Source organism: Schistocerca piceifrons, chromosome 2, assembly GCF_021461385.2.
Source record: "Schistocerca piceifrons isolate TAMUIC-IGC-003096 chromosome 2, iqSchPice1.1, whole genome shotgun sequence".
NCBI classification, from domain to species: domain Eukaryota; kingdom Metazoa; phylum Arthropoda; class Insecta; order Orthoptera; family Acrididae; genus Schistocerca; species Schistocerca piceifrons.
Window position 1 is genome coordinate 153,744,496 of NC_060139.1, and position 22,753 is coordinate 153,767,248.

The 22,753-nt window shown below is 37.9% G+C and overlaps 1 protein-coding gene across 1 annotated transcript in view; it reads right to left on the bottom strand.

Annotated features, from left to right (window-relative positions):
• Positions 1-9,790: 9,790 nt before the first annotated feature.
• LOC124777417 overlaps positions 9,791-22,753 on the bottom strand; it is a 93,441-nt gene continuing 80,478 nt past the window's right edge. Inside the window, exon 3 of the mRNA XM_047252813.1 lies at positions 9,791-10,413. Within this exon, the coding sequence (XP_047108769.1) occupies positions 10,199-10,413 (215 nt within the window). The 3' untranslated portion in view covers positions 9,791-10,198. The remainder of the gene's footprint in view (positions 10,414-22,753) is intronic.

Below are 22,753 nucleotides of genomic sequence, written 5' to 3' on the forward strand. Positions count from 1 at the left end.
TATTACCTTATAATAGATATATAATTTATTCAATTCCGAAGACTACAACTATTTTTAAATTTTTTTTGAAATGTGTTCTACATAGGCGTGACCCACTGTGGCGCTGTTAAACTGCTGTCAAATGGTGTTATTATTAACGTCCGTGTTCATCAGGTACATTTTAGTGATGTGAGATAAAGTATGTGTTGTGACTAACCTGTGATGGTTCAATATATATCGCTGGTGTGACTGTCGATTGTTTCATGTTTATTTACTCTGTCGTTATCTCGAAAATATTCGTAATTAATTCTGTTTCTTGAGTCTCTGTTTTGTTGAAGTATAATAATGAGTAAAAGTAAAGTTATTAGAAATCCTCTGAAGGCTTTTAAGAAAAGGAGAAATGTTGGAAAGCCAAAGGTATGTGTTATTACTGTAAACAATAAAGACGATAACCAAGTGAGTGAACCTAACCTCTCAAGTACACCTGCCCATAGCAGTCAAAGTGGGAAAGAAAATACTTCACAGAAGAAGCTTGGTTCAATGAGTGAAAACTATGAATGTTTTATGGGCGAATCGGATGTGAATGAAATATTTGATATGTCGGTTCTCAAAGGAATTTTTTCAAACTGTGTAAGATGTATTCATTGTAGTGAAGTTGGTCTGGAACTCTCCATAATAAAGCACGTAGGACTTGCTAGTGAAATACAACTGAAATGTGATAAGTGTTCATACATGACCACCTTTTGGAACAGTGTTGCAGTAACTGCAACTGAAGAAAATGGTAGCAAAATCTACGAACACAACAACGAGCGATGCTTGCTTTAGACAAGGAACGCCTTCGAGCTGCAGACAGGGCTGTAAAGAGTCTAGAAATACAAGCAAGAGTAAACAGGAGGAGGAACAAGAGGAAGCTGGAGGAGGAGTTTGCAGAGGATGAAGATAATCCATCCTATGGACCTGGAATGCACTAAAAAGTTAATCCAATCTTTGTCGCTCGATTCCCAAAACTTTTATTTTCTCATACTAATTATATGTTTTCTAAGGATCTTCCAAACATATTTGTTTCAAACTTTCAGTAAATGTTACACAGTACCTTCTGCATAATTTAACACAGCCTTTTTCCAAAAAACGGTATATTTTTGAATATATAAATAAAAAATTGCAAAAAAATGTTGTGAATTTTCATTACAATTGAAAAAAAAATCATCTTTAATAACTGAACTAAAATTTTGTAAAATCCCTGTGTTAAGTTGTAGCCCATATTCCAATAAATAATCTGTAAAAAGTTCAACTTCCTACCTCAAATACTGTGTGAGGAAAGATGTAATTTATAAGCGTTATTTTAACATTGCAAGTATAGGGCGTTCCGGTGCCCCTTAACACATCAGTAGTGAGAAACGATGCAGGGGCTGGTGTAAAATGTATTAATTACTGCCTAATCACGTCGAACCTTGGAAGTAACGTCGACATAAAAGTCAAACACTTTGCTATTTTACACATTCGCTCACCGCATACAAACAAACTTGTTTCACAGCTTACTACGCCATTCAGATCCGACTGGGACTGGTGACATGATCTGCTCTCAGCTGAATACCATCACTATCTCTTCTCCACAATGGGCTGCTTCCTCTGTAAGCAAATTTTCTGCGGTCCGTGGCGTTATGTACGAGAGCGTCAGTTTTCGAAGGTAGTACAGTCTGGACAGTTTAATTAGTAGAAAATGTGTTGAATGCATGTTTCCGCTCGAAACAAACATTACGAAGATTTTATTGTTTCTGCTTGTATTACAAATATTATAATTCTTGACGCACTTTTTTGAATCCACCCTGTTTCAGGGTCGTGTACGAGAAACAAAGGGTTTCCTTTCACTTAATCTGCATATTACTTCTCTTTGAAGGTGAAATGTGTATACACGCCACCCTACTAGAACAGCCCGCGAGCCACTTACGGGCCACAGTGGGATTTAATCCAGCACTTGCTTGAGCGAAAGTTTTTTAAAGTAAGACAGGCCGCTGGATGCAATGACTTCGCTCGTTCGTAACTAACAGAGTTGCCACTAGAGATGGTCTGTCTGCACCTGACTGTGACTTCCTGTCAGTGTTGTTATTTGAAGTTTGCTTCCTTTCGAATATGTATGCGCTATATTAACTGAAACTAAAGAGAAAAGTGGGTAGTGAGTTAGTGAGTGTAGTATCTTCTATACAATGTGAGCCGTGAAATATTTCGTCATAAAGAAAGACAACAAACTAATGTGTGTTATCTGTAACTAAGTTTTTACTGCTATTAAGAGACACAACATTCGTCGTCACTATGAGAAAACAAAAAAGCATGGTGCACAGTTTGATAAATTCAAGACAAGGTACTTGAACATAATACTGGTAACACGGAAACGTGGTCTCGTTTTTAGCAAAACATTTTTAGTAAACCTGTTCAGGAAAGAGAAGCCATTACGAAAGTAAGTTTACCAATTGCCAACGAAATCCCCAAATAAGGCTATTCATTCACTGACAGTGATTACATAAAGTGGTGCACTTTAATTGCAGCTGAAGACCTGCTTCCTGACAAGACCTACAATGTAAAGCAGTTATTCCTTCAACAAATACAGTGACGAGTCGCGATGAAGATATTGCAGGCATCTAAGTTTGCTTGGTGCTCAATAACACTGGACGAATCCACAGACATCTCTAATACTGCTCAGGACTTGTTTTATGGGTATTAACACTGACTTCAAAGTTACTGAAGAACTAGCAGATCTGATTTCCTTGCATAGTATGTCTTTCAAGGGTCAGAGTTAACTTAAGCTGAAAAGTACCATCTCCCTCTTCCTCAGCTGAAGTGTGCAAAGCAGATGACGGGAGAAATACATGTGGCAACTATGAAAGTTTCGTTGAAAGACTGAACTCAGAATGTGAAGTTAGTGGTGTTACAAAAGCCTTTACAACACACTGCATTCATCAGGAAGCATTTTGTGCAAAGTTAGCGGATATGTCCTGTGTAGTTGTAACATTACACTTGTTTAGGCGAGCTGTTCGGCCGTGTAGAGATGGTACTGAGGAGGAATTTGCTTCCCTGGCTGGAAACGAGTCGGAGGGCGAGGATGGCACGCAGCCGCCGCAGGTGAGCTCAGGTACCAATGCAATCAGCGTGCGGCTGGATATGGGTAATCCCAGAGCAATGCGCTTGGCTGGTGTTTAACTCGTAACTGGTGCGGTGAACTTTTCATTGCGTTACTGGTATAGTTGAGTCATCAGGATTCAAGTATTTTAGTTTCAAAATTACGGGAATGATAACGAAACTATCTCTTACAATTAATTTACTCTTAATAGATATTAATATTTCAAGATGAATGAGTACAAAAAGCTACATTAGGACTTTACAATGATTTTCTACAATACAGGTCAAGATATGCGTCATTGTTGAGCCAAAACTCATACACTTCTTCATCAAGAATTGACAGTACCTGTTTGTCGACTTCAGAGTCAGTTACTTTCATTTCATTATGGAAGGTAAAGCTGTTTCAGTCTAGGATAGCAGAAAATAGTTCGTTAGGATTGATTTCATACTCACTCTTGCGGGAGAGGGGAGGGGGACGGGCGGTCAGTCCTGAACAGAAAGAAAAATTAGTCTACGGTCATTACTAACCCACTGTAATCACAACTACTCTGTTCAACAGCTCAGAGCACTCCGTCTGAAAGGTATAGAGACCAGCAGCACTGTAGTGTTACGGTTATTCAAACTAAACAAAAAACAATATTCCCTGGGGTCCACATGACCCGACTATATCACTTGGAGGTTAAGGCAGTCTAAAAATTGGGTACGTACAACATTTAGAAATTCAATAATAAATCTCAGTTCCAGGACACAACAAATGTGATTACATCTGCAGTCTGAGAAAAATGAGTCGTGTTCTGTGAAACAATAATATTTTCAGTTTAATTTTATCAAATAAAGATATTGTTGGAGACCGTGACTGTTATATGAAATAAATTGTTGATTTTACATTACTTTATTCAAAAAGTACCGTTACCGGTTTCGAATTTTTCACAGTTCATCGTCAAACCTTTTTTTATGTTTTCGTCAAAACAAGTCATACATTGGTTTCCTTTGAGTTGCCCTACGATAAACAATAATTTACAATCACAAACATGTAAAAAAAATGGTGCGCTACCGATTTATGTTAGAATACAACTTACGTGTAATGTTCATCTGGAGCACTTGGTTTTGGAGTGTTCTTCCAGTGAAATATATTCTCATGGATGTTCAAATTCTCACAGTCACGTAAGCTGGTTTGCATTGTAAAATACTTTCGTTTTATGAAACATGCAAGCCAACGCATGTTACTGTGAGAACACGAAATGTCCATAAGTTGTAGTCCAATAGGCTACATATCTGTAGCGCATCCATTTTTGTTACACTTTTTTCAAAGAAAACCATTGTATCTTATGTTTTGATGAAACCTTGAAAAAAACCTCTAACAATGGATTATTGCAAAAATTCGAAATAGTAATGATATTTTTTGAATAAAATAACGTAAAACCAGTAGTGGTTGGTTGCTGTACACCGTCAACAATTTATTAATATTTTCATGACCCTAAAAACCACAAAAGTTAATTACCTATAGTGACTGAATATTTTCAAAATAAACCTTAAAGTTAATAACTACTAAAATCTACAGACAACATTCTAGATATGGATGGACAACGAATGTCGGGTACAAAATTTCGAGCTTCATAACTCTAATGTTTTAGTTACATGTTCACCTGAAGGTGTGGCTCTTAGTGCCATGAAACCGGTAGTGATCCAAAAATAAAGGAACAAAGAAAGTTGAAGCTGTTCATTAATACCCGAGATAACTACTAAACACTTCATGCAGTTGCAACAAGGAGTTTCCCAGATGACAGCATGACACTATAACTATTATCCCTGAAAGTTACGCTTCTGTATGTATTTTATTTATTGACTTACTACGTTTTTATATTTTTTTCATCATAAAATGTTTGTCAGAACATCGTATTTTCCACAACACAGAAACTGAATGCGTCAAAGCACGCCTCGTATCTTGTCCTATTTCTGTAGGAAATCTAATGAATATTTTATTATTTTTTGCCAGTAGCTTTATTTAAACGTTGACCATGGCCGATATTAAAAATTATTGTATTTTAAAAGTGGTCGATCACACGTGCAAGCTGACACCACCAATGAATAGAGCGCCAAAAAAATGGTTCAAATGGCTCTGAGCACTATGGGACTTAACTTCTAAGGTCATCAGTCCCCTAGAACTTAGAACTACTTAAACCTAACTAACCTAAGGACATCACACACATCCATGCCCGAGGCAGGATTCGAACCTGCGACCGTAGCGGCCACGCGGTTTCAGACTGTAGCGCCTTTAACCGCTTGGCCACACTGGCCGGCAATAGAGCGCCAAAAGACGCTTCTGTCAAGTAGGCAGAAGTTATTGTTTAACAAAATGCTCATACTTAACAAATTTTACGATCACTTAATGTTAGTGCACATGCACCAGAATTCTGTACTACTTATTTATGATCAATCTATTATCTATGTTTATTGCCAATGGTCTGAGTGGGACCAAATGTCAGTAACATTCCATTTATTAAATATAATAATAATATATTAGTTTAACACAGAAGGTGGTGAGTTTACTCAAATCAAGCCTTTAGAACCTAAGAATACTGTAGATCTGGATGGGGATGGCCTTCATCCAATGAGAATTAGATAGTGGCAGAACGCCACTGGGGTGCAGAGCTAAGCGGGGTATTGAAGATGCACACTTAGTGCCAAGAGGTGGGAGAATGCAGACCTGCCTGAGGTAACTTATTTTATTCAGTCATGAAGGTGACAGATTTTGGGTAGTAAATGGCCTCCGGAGTATTCTAACTTTCAAGGAGATATATACTTTTGAGAGTTTTAAATGTATTCCAGTTCTGAACTTTGATTTTTTCCGCTCGTATTACGGAAATAAGACTGGACAGAACATGAGTTTCTACTCTTCAAGGAAAGTATGTAGGTAATATACTAAATTCTAAACCAGTTTGAGCTGGCGTATTTTCGTGCTTTATGATCACGGAATGGGGATTCTGCCACCATTCTTGAAGGTCACTTAAAGCAACATTACTGCTTTTCAATAAGGTTCTATTTCTGTCTATATTACAATTATGTAGGACCACCTCTCCACATATTTCTGATTATCTTGAATAAACCAACAACTATTCGACACAATCCCCTGCTATTATCTACATCAATTTCACTTATCTTTCACTCTGATATATCTCTTGTCTTAATCCGTAATTCTAGGGACTGCACAGATTGTTTGACTGTTGAGTCACATGTACCAATTATTATTTGCAGCAGGTTTATTAGCTGTATACGAAAGCAGATATGTATAACAAGACCCTACGACTTCATCGAGCCATTCTTTGTAAACAGAGCCGCGCATAGCCCAATTACTAGTCGATTCTGTTTAACCAATTTAGCGACGTTAAAGCAGTTGTAAAAGGCTAGTAACAACGCATAATCAAGCCTGTAATTTCTGTTGTTATTTGACGTCATGAACTCAGACACCGTCCATTAATGTCCTTCCTAGAATAGATAGAATATTTTTCCGTGCAACACAGCAGTAAACTGATTAACTACGGTAAAATTTTGCCAAGCTTATTTTCTTTGAGTACAGAGATTGGAAAAATTTATTAATAACAAAAACAATTCTTTGGAAGTCCTACTGGATAAAGAATGGCTGCGGAAACTAACTTTCTTAGCTGAAGTTGCTCTCCCTTTGAATGGACTGAAAAACGACTTCGCTTTCAGTGGGAGGACAATATTTATGATCTTTACATACATGTTAAAACTTTCAGACAGAAATTGATACTTTTTTTTTTTCAATACAACGGCAGACATACAATTTTCTCACACTTCGCCAATTATCAGTCATTGAAGGGTCAACTTGTTTCAAGTTTTCCACTCTTTCTGGGGTACAGTTTCCTGGTGAACTGCAGAAAAAGTTCTCTTTCTGGTTTTCAGATTTATATGCTCATTACAGCGAAATCAAAATATACCAGGACCCCTTCTTTGTGAAGTGGGAGGTGGTCAGGCAAGCGGAAATAATCGGTCTGCACGCTGATGAGTCCATGAAGTACAAGTTTAAAGAAGGAAGCTTTTTTTAGATTTACAGGTTTATGACAGAAGACAAGTGTCCTATGATAAACGAGTTTGTTATCTGTCTTTGGCACTTCCTAGACAGGTGAACAAACATTTTCTTCGCTGAATATTAGAAAATCTAAATACAGAGATACACGGAAGGACCAAAGAAACTGGCACATCTGCCTAATAGGCGGGCCGGTGTGGCCGTGCGGTTCTAGGCGCTCAGTCTGGAACCGCGTGGCCGCTACGGTCGCAGGTTCGAATCCTGCCTCGGGCATGGATGTGTGTGATGTCGTTAGGTTAGTTAGGTTTAAGTAGTTCTAAGTTCTAGGGGACTGATGACCACAGATGTTAAGTCCCATAGTGCTCAGAGCCATTTGAACCATCTGCCTAATATCGTATGGGCCCCCGCGAGTACGCAGAAGTGCCGCAACACGACGTGGCATGAACTCCACTAATGTCTGAAGTAGTGCTGGAGGGAACTGACACCATGAATCCAGCAGGGCAGTCCATAAATATGTAAAATACGAGAGGGTGGAGATCTCTTCTGAACAGCACGTTGCAAGCCATCCCAAATACGCTGAATAATGTTAATGTCTGGGGAGTGCTGTGGCCAGCGGAAGTGTTTTAACTCAGAAGAGTGTTACTGGAGCCACGCTGTAGCAGTTCTGGACGTGTGAGGTGTTTCATTGTCCTGCTGGAATTGCTCAAGTCCATCGGAATGCACAATGGACATGAGTGGATGCAGGTGATTAGACAGGATGCTTATGTACGTATCACGTGTCAGAGTCGTATCGAGACGTATCAAGGGTCCCATATCACTCCAACTGCACACGTCCCACACCATTAAGAGCCTACGTCACAGTCCCCTGCTGACATGCAGGGTCCATGGATTCATGAGGTTGTCTCCATACCCGTACACGTCCATCTGCTCGATAGAATTTGAAACAAGACTTGTCTGACCAGGAGAGGTTTCCAGTCATCAACAGTCCAATGTCGGTGTTGACGGGCCCAGGCGAGGCGTAAAGCTTTGTGTCGTGCATTCAACAAGGATACACCAATGGGCCTTCGGCTCCGAAAATTATGATGCACTACGCAGTTAAAATTCACATAATTTGATCAAATTGGCGGGTTTTGACGCAGTCTGCACCAACCCGTTGCACAGTTATGATATATTCCATCATAAATTCTTATCTTATTCTACTTACTATATTACCTAATGTTATTGTTCGAAACTGAGTCAGCTCAGTGAAATAGTGTATCACTCCTTTACCTCAGATTCAGAATGGAGTTTTAGGAGTTTTACATTATGCTGAACAAATCTACAACAAGTTACTTGCAGATGCCAAGTCCTTAGACAGTCAAAAACAAAAGAATATCTCATTAGCTAGTCCTATAATTTTTCAGAATATTTTGACTCAGAAAAGCAAATTCCACGTAACTCTGGTGTTTACGTTAAGCAGCTGCGTTGAGGCTTGCACCTACGCAGCCAGCAACCAGCAACACACACAGATTAGGCAGTCACAGACCTCACAGGGGACAGCTCTTCAGATGACAAAGGATGGCTGCACTCCACCCAGCCACCAGGCAGCAACCCAAGCGCTGCCAGTTGTCACTGTCTCCATAGACCTTTTCTCCTCTGCGGGCCACGTGATCGGAAATCGTACCTACAGTATCCTGGCACTGAGGCATTATTGAGGCCAGTGCCCAGGTTATGTACGATGGTTCTCTACAAGTGAGTTTCCCAAGCCAGGCGCCAATTGTGAAAGCATTCCTACAATCAGGATCTCACACTAGAGTCACTGCTATAACGACGCCGCCATCCACGTCGACCTTCATCTCCAGAAGCTAACAGCTATGACCTACTCCATTCGTGATCTCTATGGTGAAGGGACGTGGCCTCTGACGCTGTGACCAGCAATTGGACTTTGTAATACCTGTCTTGTATTTTAGTGGCAATATGGCATACTTAAACATGTCCCTTCTGGACCTTGATTGCGGCGCGCTTTGGATTTTCGAACTTACAATTTACTGTGACATTTTCAGGCCTACAGCGTTCCGATATTACTGTTATTCTTCGAATATTCAACAAACGAATTGGCTTCAGTTGTGTTCCGAAGTAACACTCACTGTAGAAGATTGTTTATGTGTGTTACAATAAACTTCCTATTCAGATTATACCTTGGTATATTTCCTGTGCTGCATTCGGCAGACACATCGAAACAGATTTTGGATTTGTCGACATGTGGGCAGCTGATAGTGTCTATGTAAAGTTATATATGCTTTCTTTGATGTATTAAATAAACACGGCAGTGGAGCAGTGAAGGATGTAAGATAATGAATTTTTTTTATTTATATGCAGTTGTTTCTCATCTAATCTTCATAAATATGTATAGGATAATTTACAACTAATTCACAAAATCATCAGTATGAGTATATTATATATTAGCAACAGTAATAATTTGTTTTTAGTATAATTTAAAACTGTAAGTAGCTACAGTGTCTGCTTCTTCCTCATAGTGCATAAAGTGACTCGCTCCACATCTCTGGGTGCTATCTTTCATTATGGACTTTACAGAACACAATTTTTGAATGAGTGAATGAATTAACTGCTTCTTTCCTTCGAACTGCTTCGTGAAAGACAATAAATAAATTCTGAGAGATGTAAACTGTTATATTTTGTTTTACATAATTTACAGTCGTTGGTTTCCAAATGAAAATCGATGAAAGACAACAGTTATATTTTTATGTGGCGACAAAAGCTCGGTTCAGCCAAAAAAAAAAAAAAAACCTCGATCAATTTCCTCCAATAATTCTGAGGCCAAAACAGGAATCCACTACAGATAAGTTGAACTATGCCTGCAAAGCAGTTTCAATATTTTCATACCCAAATTACTCCCGATGCCAGTGTGTGGTGTAGCACTTCTTGAAATTGTAACCTTTTTATCACATTAAGATGTCAGTGACAAACAATTCGTCCCTTTTTTAAGAGTTGTTTAACAATTTGAAGTACACTTATGTACATATCACAAAACCGTGTCCAGCTAAATTAGTGCCTCAGTCAGGTAAGTAACAAATGTCCCACGTAATATAGCAGTAGGATATAGAATTTCTGTATCGAATCAGTTCTTCCACCACGATTACACAGATCTTCGGAGCAGAAGTAACAGCTCTCTACCTTCACCACTTTAGCTGCCTCCAGGCAGGGATTCGTCTTGTCCGGTATTGGCACACACATCCTTTCTGTGTACTTGCGACCGCTGTTCTCTGTAACATCTGTAACATGGGAGACACCTTTTTATTACATTTTACACAGATCTGTGATATGACATATCTACATCTATATCTCTACTGAGTGTATTTGCAGTGAGAATGATGTTAGATGTAGGAGATATAAACACACTACTGGCCATTAAAATTGCTAAACCAAGAAGAAATGCACATGATAAACGGTGTAAGTAGGCTGTTTAGGTTTTTTTATTGGTAACGCATCCAGATCTGTCACAAGATTTCTGCCTTAGCACGGATTCTTCTAAAGTCGGTCTTGGTGCCCATTTATTTCAAGAAGCCATAGAAAATGACAATACTGTTCAGAAAACCATTGCTTTTGCTAGCCGAGTGCTAACAAAATCTGAAAAAAATTATTCCGTTACTGAATTAGAAGCTTTAGCTATCGTTTGGGCATTTAACAAATTCCGTTTCTTTCTTTCTGGTAAGCACGTAAAAGTATACAGTGATCATCGTGCATTACAATTTCTTATGTCTTCAAAATTAAATCATGGCAGGTTAAAACGTTGGGCATTGTTTCTGCAAGAATTCCGCTTCACAATAGTCTACATTCCCGGCAAGGAGAACATTGTTGCGGACGCACTGTCACGCGCACCGGCTGGGCTTGAGAAAAGTAACACAGAAGGCAACCTCGAGAAAAATTTCAGTATTCTTTACATTCAGAAAGTCGCTTTTGAAAACTTCATCACCACATCTTTAAAGGACATTGCTCATGAACAAGATAAAGATCCGATTTGGAAAGACATCAAGAGCAAATGGTATGAAAAGACACACACACAGATTCGGCATTATTATCTGGTTAGAAACAACATACTGTTCAAACGCTGCACTATTGATGACAAGCTATGGGTACTTTGCATTCCTGACGATTTTGTTAATAAGCTCATTTGGTACATTCATTTCAGCTACGCACATTTTGGCCCACGAAAATGTTATCATATTCTTCGAACGACTTGTTATTTTAACAATATGGAAAAAAGAATTCGAAGAGTCTTGTCTATTTGTAAACTTTGTCAAAAGGCGAAACCATCTACAGTCTCACATCATGCTCCGTTGTTTCCTATTATTCCTTCTAAATTAAAAGAATTTGCTGCTGTTGATCTCTTGGGACCGCTTGTCAGAACATCTAATGGATTTTCGTACATTCTAGTCGCTGTTGAACTTACTTCAAAATTTGTTTCTTTCACTCCGTTACGTAAAGCCACTAGACGGTCTGTATCCAACGCCTTTGTTAAAAATTTCTTACGTGAAGTTGGACACGTCAGCAAAGTCATTTCAGATAACGGACCGCAATTCAGATCTGCTGTTTGGTCACGCATGCTTCGGAATCATAAAATCAAACCTGTTTTTATTTCATTGTACTCACCACATTGTAACCTGTCTGAACGGATTATGAAAGAAATCAATAAGCTTTGCAGACTTTATTGTCACAGAAAGCATCAGCATTGGGACAGATATTTACACTTATTTCAAAACGTGCTGAATGAAATGCCTCATGACGCCACTGCTTTACCACCTACTCTTGTACTGAAGAATGAAGAACCACCGAACAGAATCAGAGAGCTTGTACCTTTCCCGAATACACGTAAACTTCGACACAAAGACATAATTGATTTGGCTCTTAAAAATATAAAATCTGCAGCAGACAAAAGGAGAAAACTACACGGTAAAGCAAATGCAAAGGAACTGTATATTGGTCAGAAAGTTCTCATTAAAGCTCATTCATTGTCACATAAGAAGAAACACTTGAGTCACAAATTCTTTCTAGTTTACAATGGACCTTACAGAATCCGACGTACACCACATGATAATTGCGTTGAAGTTGAAACTCTGCGTAGTAGGAAGAGTAATGGTTTACACCACATTTCACAAGTAAAACCGTTTATTGAAAGATAATCTGCTTTTTAACTTTGTCTTTGCCATATAACTTTTCACTTTACATTGCTAGTATGCTTTGTCAGACTTAGAATCTGCTAACATGCATATTTTAAGATATTTGAAGTACAATGATACAAGGGTTTTCTGTGATATATTTCATTCCATTGCTGTAATCTGTAACACCTGAGGGTATAATTACATTAATCCTCAGGGGGGTACACGCTTACTTTGTGTACCATGTGTTTGGAAAGCACAAGGAGCCCTAGCTAATATGGTATTTGCTTATACAACTTTACACTTCGGTACCATATTTCTCTAACACATAAATTACACAGCTATCTGATTATTTACCTGAGAGAGACTAACATTTATCTTACTACATCAGTGACAGATGTTTACGTAACTACACAGTTGGATAACTTCACACTTATGAAATTGTATTTTGTCTGTATTTTGTGAAATGCTCATATTTTTCCAGAACCATTGTGACACTATGAGAGCTTTGAATGATGTATTTGGTAAGGGAGCATGATTTTTAAAGTATGTTTGAGGTAAATGACACTACTGACATGAGCAGAGAATTTTTTTTTAGGTTTTGACACTATTGGAGGAAGTTACGACGATTTTGAGAGTTGACTGAGATGTTATGATATTATTACGACGACGATGTGTATTATGCTATTGCGGTATGGTTATGATCAATAAGCTGATGCTATATGAGTTATTTGATTATGCTACATATCTGTAATGATGAAATATTGAAGAAGTGTCGACAAATAAGGTAAGGAATATTGAGTAGTGGTTAGGGACACTGATTTGTAAAAAGGTTGTTGGAAACCAAGAATCGTACTTTAAGAGTTATGAAATGTGTGTGTATATGCGTGAATGTATCACAATGCCGCCGAAAATTTTTTGGACACTGTTATATCAATAGCATTTTGTTTCTACAGATTTGTAACGCAAATTCTTGACCTGTGAAATATTTTTATGAGAGACTGTCACTGTAGCTGAAACTGGTGTTGTAAATATTTCAGTAAGAAAGTTAAGTGACCACCTGCACGTAATGCGTCGTGAGTGGCCAGGTGTGCCAGCCGCCTTGAGAAAAAGCCATTAGGTGGTAGAAAAAAAAAGGGGGAGGCCATTATCCTCGCTATCGACATTCCTTTGTAGAAAGCATCGTAAATACGACACCCTCAAACTTGAAAACATGATTACACTGTAGAGTTCTCAATTCATGATATTTACTGAAATGAAATGATGAGAAACATTTTATGTCTATTGTCTTGCTAGTTGAAAGATTGTTTACTGCATTATGAAATGCCATATGGCTAGTGAATGACGTTTGACGCCTTGCTTTGCCTATTTTGTTTAATATCTAGTTTCTAGCTGCACTGCATCATTGGTTAAAATAAAATTTTATATATGTACTAAGATAAATATTTTCTGTCTACAGATCGAGTAAATAATAATTTTTTTCAAAAAAATGAGGGAGCACAAAATGACATTTACCTTCACAGGAACTGCATTCATAATTTTCTTTTCAAGTACTTGGTAACTTTCTGGTAGAATAACTTCTTGTGGTGCACCACTTTAATTACATAGACATTAAGATGTGAATATACATTTCCCTTGTCTGCATTGTTGTCTTTAGTGTACTATTTTTTCTGCTTGAGCTTTGTTATGTTTACGTGTAAGTTCTTTCATTTTCTGTTGTTGGTTGCCAGGCATAGTGCTACTGAATTTTAATTCGTGTTACTCTGCTAAGCCAGATTTATTTTTCTTGTTTGCTGCACGTTGCCTTATATTAGTTGCAATATTGCAATTGCTTTGCCAGTTTGAATTTTTTGTCATTGATGTTTGTGTTACTTGTTTTGTGCTGCTGCATTGCCTCGTCCCTTAGTTTAGCATCTGAGCTCAGTAGATTTAAGTTAGCTTAAGAGGGGGTAGACTATATAAGAGAATGAGTTGCGATGAATTGGAAGAAACGCATTGAGAAGATATAAGAAACAGATTTGGTAAAAATGAGTATTGTGCACTGAGAAATAATTATTTTGAAAGAAATATAAATAGAATACAGAAAGCAGGTATAGATAGGACTTTTTGGGAATAATGAAGAATGAAGGGAGATCTCCGAGAAGTAAAGAAAGTTTTGTTTGCAAAATACTGCAGTAAAACAAACCCTGTCCTTTCCTTGTGTTATCCCATATGTTTGTGTACCCTGTGTATTTGTGTTCTTCCTGTCTTTATGTGTTTAGCTAATAAGATTTATGTTGTAGAATTTCTCTAATACTCAGCTACATGAACTATGATGAGGAATACTGTTATCCTCAAATATAATTTGCATTTATAATATGTTATTTTCTTTGTAAAGATGCTTAGACATTATTTATTCTGGTCTGTTTTAATGCTCATGTGTGAAGTTGATGTTTCAAAAGTTATTCTGATCTTTTATGTGTTTACTTATGTCATAATTCCTGTAACACTGATGTATATATCTATTTCTATTCTTTTGTAAAGCCTGTATTACTACAAATGTTATCTGTATTATTATGTCTTTAATGATGTATTTTGTACCTTTGTAATTGTATTCTTATGTTATAAAATTGTAATTGACACCAGTTCATCATATTATTAACTTGTAAGTTACATTTCACTGCACACGTTTCTGTTGGTCATAGTATATGGACAATGTGTGAGAAGTAGGGACTGTTAGTGTTTGCACGTGTGTTAATAATTCAGCAAGGGACTGGATAACAGCGTTGCTGGTTCTAAGGACAATTCCAAAAACTTCGTGAGTGTACAAGTGGAGGTTTATGGACTTGCTATCTTCTCTGCAAGACTCTTCGATGGTGATTGTGCACCTGCGCAGTCGCAGCAGATGCCTGCTGGCCATCTCTACAAGGACTACATTGGGGCTGCATCTTTGATGGCCCACCAATACCATTATTTCTACAAGGACTACAGTGGGTCTGCACCTCTGGTGGCCCACCAATATCGTAATCTCTACCAGGACTACAATGGGTATGCTCTGTGATGACCTACCTACCAATATTCTTCAAAATGTCGAATGACTCTGCTGTGGGTTTCCTCTGTTGTGGCCCATTGCCTGCCTGCATGTCAAGAGTCAGCACTGTCTTTCCATTAGAAGGACAACACTACTTCTTCAAGACTGCATGGAAATCCACTACTTCCGTGTGCATTTTCTTTTACTGCTCAGACTTTGTGCATAAAATTGTAATTAATACTCAGGACTGTCTTTATGGACTGTGAGAAAATTTTAGCTTTTGACCAACATTGTATCAATAAGTGTGTGAATTTGATTTTTTTGTTATTGTAATTATGAAAAATTTTTTCAAATCTGTATTGGCCACTGCCCAAAATCATTTGTAAAATTTTTTGTGGGGAGCATGGGGGCTATGTAAGTAGGCTGTTTAGGTTTTTTTACTGGTAACGCCACCTCTGTATGAAAATCACTGGCTGTACTGTGTGCAGTCTGTGGCTGCTTTGCATTGTTGTAATACTCGCCATTGTAGTGTTAGGCAGCTGGCTGTGAACAGCGCATAGCGTTGCGCAGTTGGAGGTGAGCCGCCAGCAGTGGTGGATGTGGGGAGAGAGATGGCGGAGTTTTGTAATTTGTCATGAACTGCTATATATATATATATATTATGACTATTAAGGTAAATACATTGTTTGTTCTCTATTAATATCTTTCATTTGCTAACTATCCCTATCAGTAGTTAGTGCCTTCCGTAGTTTGAATCTTTTATTTAGCTGACAGTAGTGGCGCTCGCTGTATTGCAGTAGTTCGAGTAATGAAGATTTTTGTGAGGTAAGTGATTTCTGAAAGGTATAGTTTAATGTTACTCAGGGCCATTCTTTTGCAGGGATCTTTGATAGTCAGATTGCGTTGCGCTAAAAATATTGTGTGTCAGTTTAAGCACAGTCCTGTATAATTTTTAAAAAGGGGACGTAACAACGGGTATTCATTGGACAAATATAATATATTAGAACTGACATTGAAAGGTGGCTACGCTGAGACACAGCGCCAGAGATTGCGCCAAAGAGTATTATTCCTCCACTGGCAGTGCTTGTCGAGGACTCGTAGTAGGCAGTGCTTGCTGAGATGTTGTAGTGAAAAATTCTTGTCGAGAAGTCGTGGTGGGCAGTGCTTGTGGAGTGGTAGTAGTGAGTCGGTGTTGAGATGTTGTAATAAGGAGTGCTTGTTCCATGTTTTATGCAGTTGTTTGATGGGCTAGACAGCAGATGTTGTTCGAATGGAGATATTGCAATGATCAGAGTGCTTCTCGTCAATATATATGAAGGTAACAAAATTCCCTGTTTTTTCATTATTTTAATGGCGTAAATAATGCGTCATTACAGGTTCAGTCAACAAAGCATCTGGCTTGTGTTCTTGTATTAGAGTGTAATTCTGGTTTTCTTGTGCAATTATAGTATTTCTATTTTTTTTAATTACTTCAGTATAAATGGTATTTAAAATTTCTTGTCTTATTGAAGAAGAACCGTGCCAGATGTGTACGTTGAATCACACTTCCACGCACAGAACAGCTATGCTTGTGTTTTGTTGTTTCCTAGGTTTTATAGTTGCTGGGGACTTAATTAATTCATTGTGTTAACGGAAATTTTCTTTCATTCTTTGTTGTTATTCTATGCAGTCAGATTGCGTACTAAAACTAGTCAGGGCCAACCGTTTACGAGACTACGTAATCGGACATACAACTACTAAAAACCATAAAAGTATTTGCATTCATTAATATAATTAAGCCCCCATGCACGTGGCGACCGCTGCTTCGGATCGTCGCTTGGAATTCTTCTGATTGTAAAAATAGTAGACACTACTATTGTTGTAGTAATTTGTAGTTTAGTAATTGTAGTCTAAATTGCATGTATAGATTTGGTAATTGTCATTCTTCTAATGGTATTTTTTTGCAGAGTTTAATTTTTGTCGTCTTGTACATGGGTTTGACAATTTTGTGCAGTTAGGAAGATTTCAATTGTTCGTTAATCGTGTTTGAGGGAAGCATTTCGCGTGAATGATATTGTTGATGATAAAGTGTCATTGTGTGTAATTTTCATATAGTGACGAGTTTTGTATATTTTGTAAATGATTACACGATCGATGAAAAAGGCAAAAATGATGGATAGAATGACGAAATTGTTGACATGGCGAACTCGCCAACACAGGACAACAGTATGATGAATAATGAAGTGGAAAACAATTTAATAAGTCGGGAAAATAGTCCGGAACCATTTCAAAATTTTTCTCAATCAGAAAATTCATAGAATACGAGATCAACGGTAGAAGATTCTGAAATAGTATCGAACACAGATAGCTTTATGGCTATGCAGAAGGAAGTTAGTTTTGCGGGAAATGTTAGGGGCGAAAAGAATTTCGAACCGGCTAATATGGAGCAGTTGATGGGTGTAATATTAAGTCTGGGATCACAGTTGGAATCTAAATTTAAAACAGAGATGGGAACTTCGACAACACGGTTAAAAACTGATATGGGAACAATGGAAACACGGTTAGACTCACTGGGATCACAGTTGGGATCTGAATTAAAAACAGTGGGATCACAAATAGGAACAATTAAAACTGAAATAGGAACAATTAAAACTGAGATGGGAACAATGGAAACACGGTTAGACTCACGAATAGGGACATGTTTCAAAAATATGAAAGATGAATTAAAGAAAGAAATCAGAGAAGAAGTACAACCGATTTTGAATTCTCACAATAATAGATTAATTGCAGTAGAGATTAGACAAAAGGAACAGGATAGAGAACAGGAAGAAACAGATCGCGTGATAGTACAAAAATTTTCAGAGTTAAATTTACAATGTGGACACGATAAGGAAGAAATATTTGAGAGAATCGAGGAATCCGTACCAAATGACAGATTAAATAACCTAACACAACAATATGAACAGTTAACTACCAAATGAGCCGGCCGAAGTGGCCGTGCGGTTAAAGGCGCTGCAGTCTGGAACCGCAAGACCGCTACGGTCGCAGGTTCGAATCCTGCCTCGGGCATGGATGTTTGTGATGTCCTTAGGTTAGTTAGGTTTAACTAGTTCTAAGTTCTAGGGGACTAATGACCTCAGACATTGAGTCCCATAGTGCTCAGAGCCATTTGAACCATTTTTGAACTACCAAATGTGTCAATACTGAAACCCGAGTCGCGACACTTACGGAAGACGTAAATAAACAGAAAGAACAAATAGGTGATTTATCGGAAAGAATTGAGGAGATTTCAGACAAATTGACAAGTCTTAGTTTAAATGGGGACAGAGATTCAGATGATACGGCACCATTGCCATTTGCAGAAACCGAAGAGTACCAGAACATAAATAAGCATGTTGAAAATCAGGGAAAATTTAATGAACGCGTCAAAAGGGAATTTGAGGCATTACGAAAGCAAGTCAAACAAATTGAAGGCGAAATCGTAGGAAAAGACAGCAAAAGAAATTTAGAATCACAAATAGCAGAGGGGTTTGAAGAAAATAATTTGTTTCATTTACGGGATGCAACAAGAGAGCGCCAGGCGCGTGAACTTGACAATAATCGACATTCGGACTGAACAGTCGCGGTAGGTCTTTGTCGCCACGAGGAGAAAACTTTGACTATAAACACTTCTTGACTGTTCGGAAATTTAAGATCTTTCGCAATTCCAAGAATGACATACATCCATGTTCATGGTTAGATCAATTTATGTACGCACTTCCACCAAATTGGCCACTAAGTCACAAACTGGAATTTATGTGTGGATATTTAGAAAACGAACCGGCGACGCGCATGCGCGCACTTATTAGAGATTGTAATAATTTAAATGATTTTTATCATGCATTTCTATCGGCATATTGGTCCGAAAACACGCATGACAGAGTCAAACACAGTCTTATTATGCAGCGTAATTTTAAACAGTCTGAGTTCCGCACGCCGGCAGAATACTTTGAAGACATGATTCGAAAGAATCAGTTCCTTTCCAACCCTTATAGCCCGACTGAATTAATTTGCGTTTGTTTAACTAAGCTGCTACAATCGATAAGACAAATTGCTTTAGCCGGAAGATGTAAAGATGACATTGAGACTTTTAAGACTTTGCTACAAGAACTTGAGTATGACAACGACGACGGGACTTCTTGTAATTTTTTCAGTAACAGTAATTACAATAGATTTTCAGAGAAAAGGGATAGTGATCGGAACGGACGTTATAGCGGTAATTTTGAGAATGACAGACGAAACAGACAGAACAATAGATACCAGCCTTATGACAATAACAGACGTTCTAACAGAAATTACACAGACAATTATAATAACGGTAATTCCTACCGGAATGATCAATCATACGGAAACAGTAATCGGTATCATCAAGACAGAAATTATTCATACAGTAATAGAAATTCTTTCTACAGAAATAACCAGGGTAGTAGATACAACAATAATTTCAGAAGTGACAGTCGAAATTACACAAGAAGTAGTCATGCAGACAGACAGGAAAATAGAAATTTTAATGACAGACACAACCAAGAATTTGCATCTAACAGACAGGAGGGACCTAATTGGCATCCTCCACGTGACAGAACTTCAGAGAGACAAGTGCAAATAGTAGAAATTGATCCGCGAAATGACGCGAATAATCAAAGACGTGACGCAAGCAATCGACAATGACTTGTAGCTTCGGCTTCTGGCAGCAATATAGACGGTTCAGAAAGTAATGACACTACGACTTTACACTACGTACGCCTGGAAGACATGAGAGACATTTTGCTAGACGAAAAGGAAAATAATGTAGACGCATTTTTACATCCTGTTATTGAAGTATGTGTGGGTAAGGATACGTTCACTGCAGTTTTAGATTCTGGGAGCCCATTGAATGTCATTAGTGAATCAGTTTTTCGTATATGTGTAAGAAGTATTGCTTGTCCTGTATTACCTGTTTCTAAAACTACAATTCGAGGAGCGATTTCGAGAAAAAGTGTGGAAGTCAAACAACAGACCAACTTAGATTTCATTTGTCAAGAAAACGAATTTTCTGCAAATTTTATTGTTGTTCCATTACTCAGTACACAAATTATATTAGGTATGGAGTTTCTTAACACACATAAGGCAATTTTGAACTTTAAAGAAGGAAGTGTAAATTTGACTGTTGCCGGAATGCCGAAATGCTTGAAATTTTTCGAGTGTTTAACAAGATCTGAATCAGATACAAAATGTTTTAGGTTTCTTACTTCTGATGTTTTCGTTGAGCATTATGATGACAGTGTGTTTATTCATGACAATGACAATAGATACAGAGACGCGATGGATGATATAATTAATAGCGAAGAATTAATTAATGAAAAGGTTAAGAGAACTGAAGTGCCAGATGACGTTGCAAGAGAAGAGCTGCACCACATTTTGACTTCACATGCTACAGTATTTAGTCATCACACAGGAACTATACAAGGCTGACAATATTTATTTAAAGTAAAAGAACACACACCATTTCGGGGGAAAACGTACGCTATTCCTTTGGCTTACAGAGACAAGGTTAAGAGTGAACTTCAATACATGCTAGATCAAGGCATTATTGAGCCAGCAGTCAGTCCTTATACCAGCCCATTACACGTTGTTCTTAAAAAGGATGGGTCAATTCGTTTGGTTCTGGATTCCAGACAGATAAATAATATCATCATTCCTGAAACTGACCGTCCACAAAATTTAGATGAACTTCTTCAACATTTCCATGGAATTAAAGTTTTATCCACGATTGATATGCGGGCAAGTTTTTGGCAAATAGAACTCCACCCTGATTGTAGAAAATATACTGCCTTTTTAGCCTTTGGTAACTGTTACTAATTTCGGAAATTACCGTTTGGACTTACTGTATCTTCAGCAGCATTCATTCGTAGTTTAAACGAAATTTTACCTGTTTATCTTCGTGACAATATTACTTCATATGTTGACGATATTCGTATTGCTAAACATTCTTGGAGTGAGCACAACAAAATTTTCGATTCATTATTACGTATCTTTGCAAGAGTTGGCATTACTGTGAACTTGGAAAAATCTGAATTTGGTCGTTCTCAGGTGAAATTTCTCGGTCACATTATTTCTACAGAAGGTATTCTCCCTGATCCAGAGAAGCTAGACGCAACCCGTAATTATGCTGTTCCTACCACAAAACGTGATGTTCGTAGTTTCCTTGGTGTCTGTAATTTTCTTAGACGCTTTGTTAGATTGGACAATTTGGCTACACCTCGTTTATGTGAACTATCTGGAAAGAATTCTAATTGGTGTTGGGATGAGGAAGCTCAGTCAGAATTTGAACAACTTCGTGATGCTTTAGTTGCTGCTCCACTTCTTTCACATCCGGATTTATCTAAAGATTTTTGTTTGGCGACGGACTCATCATACAAAGGCCTAGGTGCACATTTATTTCAAGAGATAGAAGAAAACGGGGTTGTAGTGCAGAAGACTATTGCATTTGGAAGTCGTGTTCTCTCTAAATCCGAAAAGAATTATTCGATTACGGAACTTGAAGCTTTAGCTGTTGTTTGGGCTTTTACAAAATTTGTGGACATTTTTGTTTGGCAGACATACTAAGGTTTACACCGATCATCGAGCTCTGGAATTTCTTATGTCGACAAAATTAACTCATGGCACATTGTCACGATGGGCGTTGTACCTACAGGAATTTGATTTTAGTATTGTTTACATACATGGTTCTTCAAATATTGTTGCTGATGCTTTATCACGTGCACATATGGGTTTGAAACAAAGTGTTGAAGAGGACTGCAAGGAAAACAATTATTGTTTGATGTATATTCAAGGTGTTGCGTTTGAGAACTTTATTTCGTCTTCGCTCCAGGACATCGCTAAGGAGCAAAATAAGGATCCAATCTGAAGGACATTAAGGAGAAGTGGAGGAGAAAGGAAAGCGTAGCGATTAGACAGCATTATTTAGTTCGCAATGACATTCTTTTTAAACGAAAATCGGTCGACAACTCTGTTTGGTTAGTTTGTATTCCTGATGAGTGGGTTAATAAGCTGATTTGGTATACGCATTTCAGTTATGCACACTTTGGTCCCAGAAAATGCTTTCATAAATTACGAGAAAATTGCTACTTCAGTTAATATGGAAAAACGTATTCGATCTGTTCTGGCCAAATGCAAATTATGTCAAAAGGCAAAGCCGCCAACAATTTCTCACAGAGCACCATTGTTTCCTATCATTCCAGCGAAATTAAAGGACATGGCTGCAGTCGATTTGTTCGGTCCAGTGGTTCATTCTACTAATGGTTTTGCGTACATTTTCGTAGCAGTGGAGTTGACATCAAAATATGTGTGTTTTACACTGTTACGCAAAGCAACAGCTCGTTCAGTATCTAATGCTTTCATTAACCATTTTCTTGAAGAAGTTGGTCATGTTGATAAGGTTATATCAGA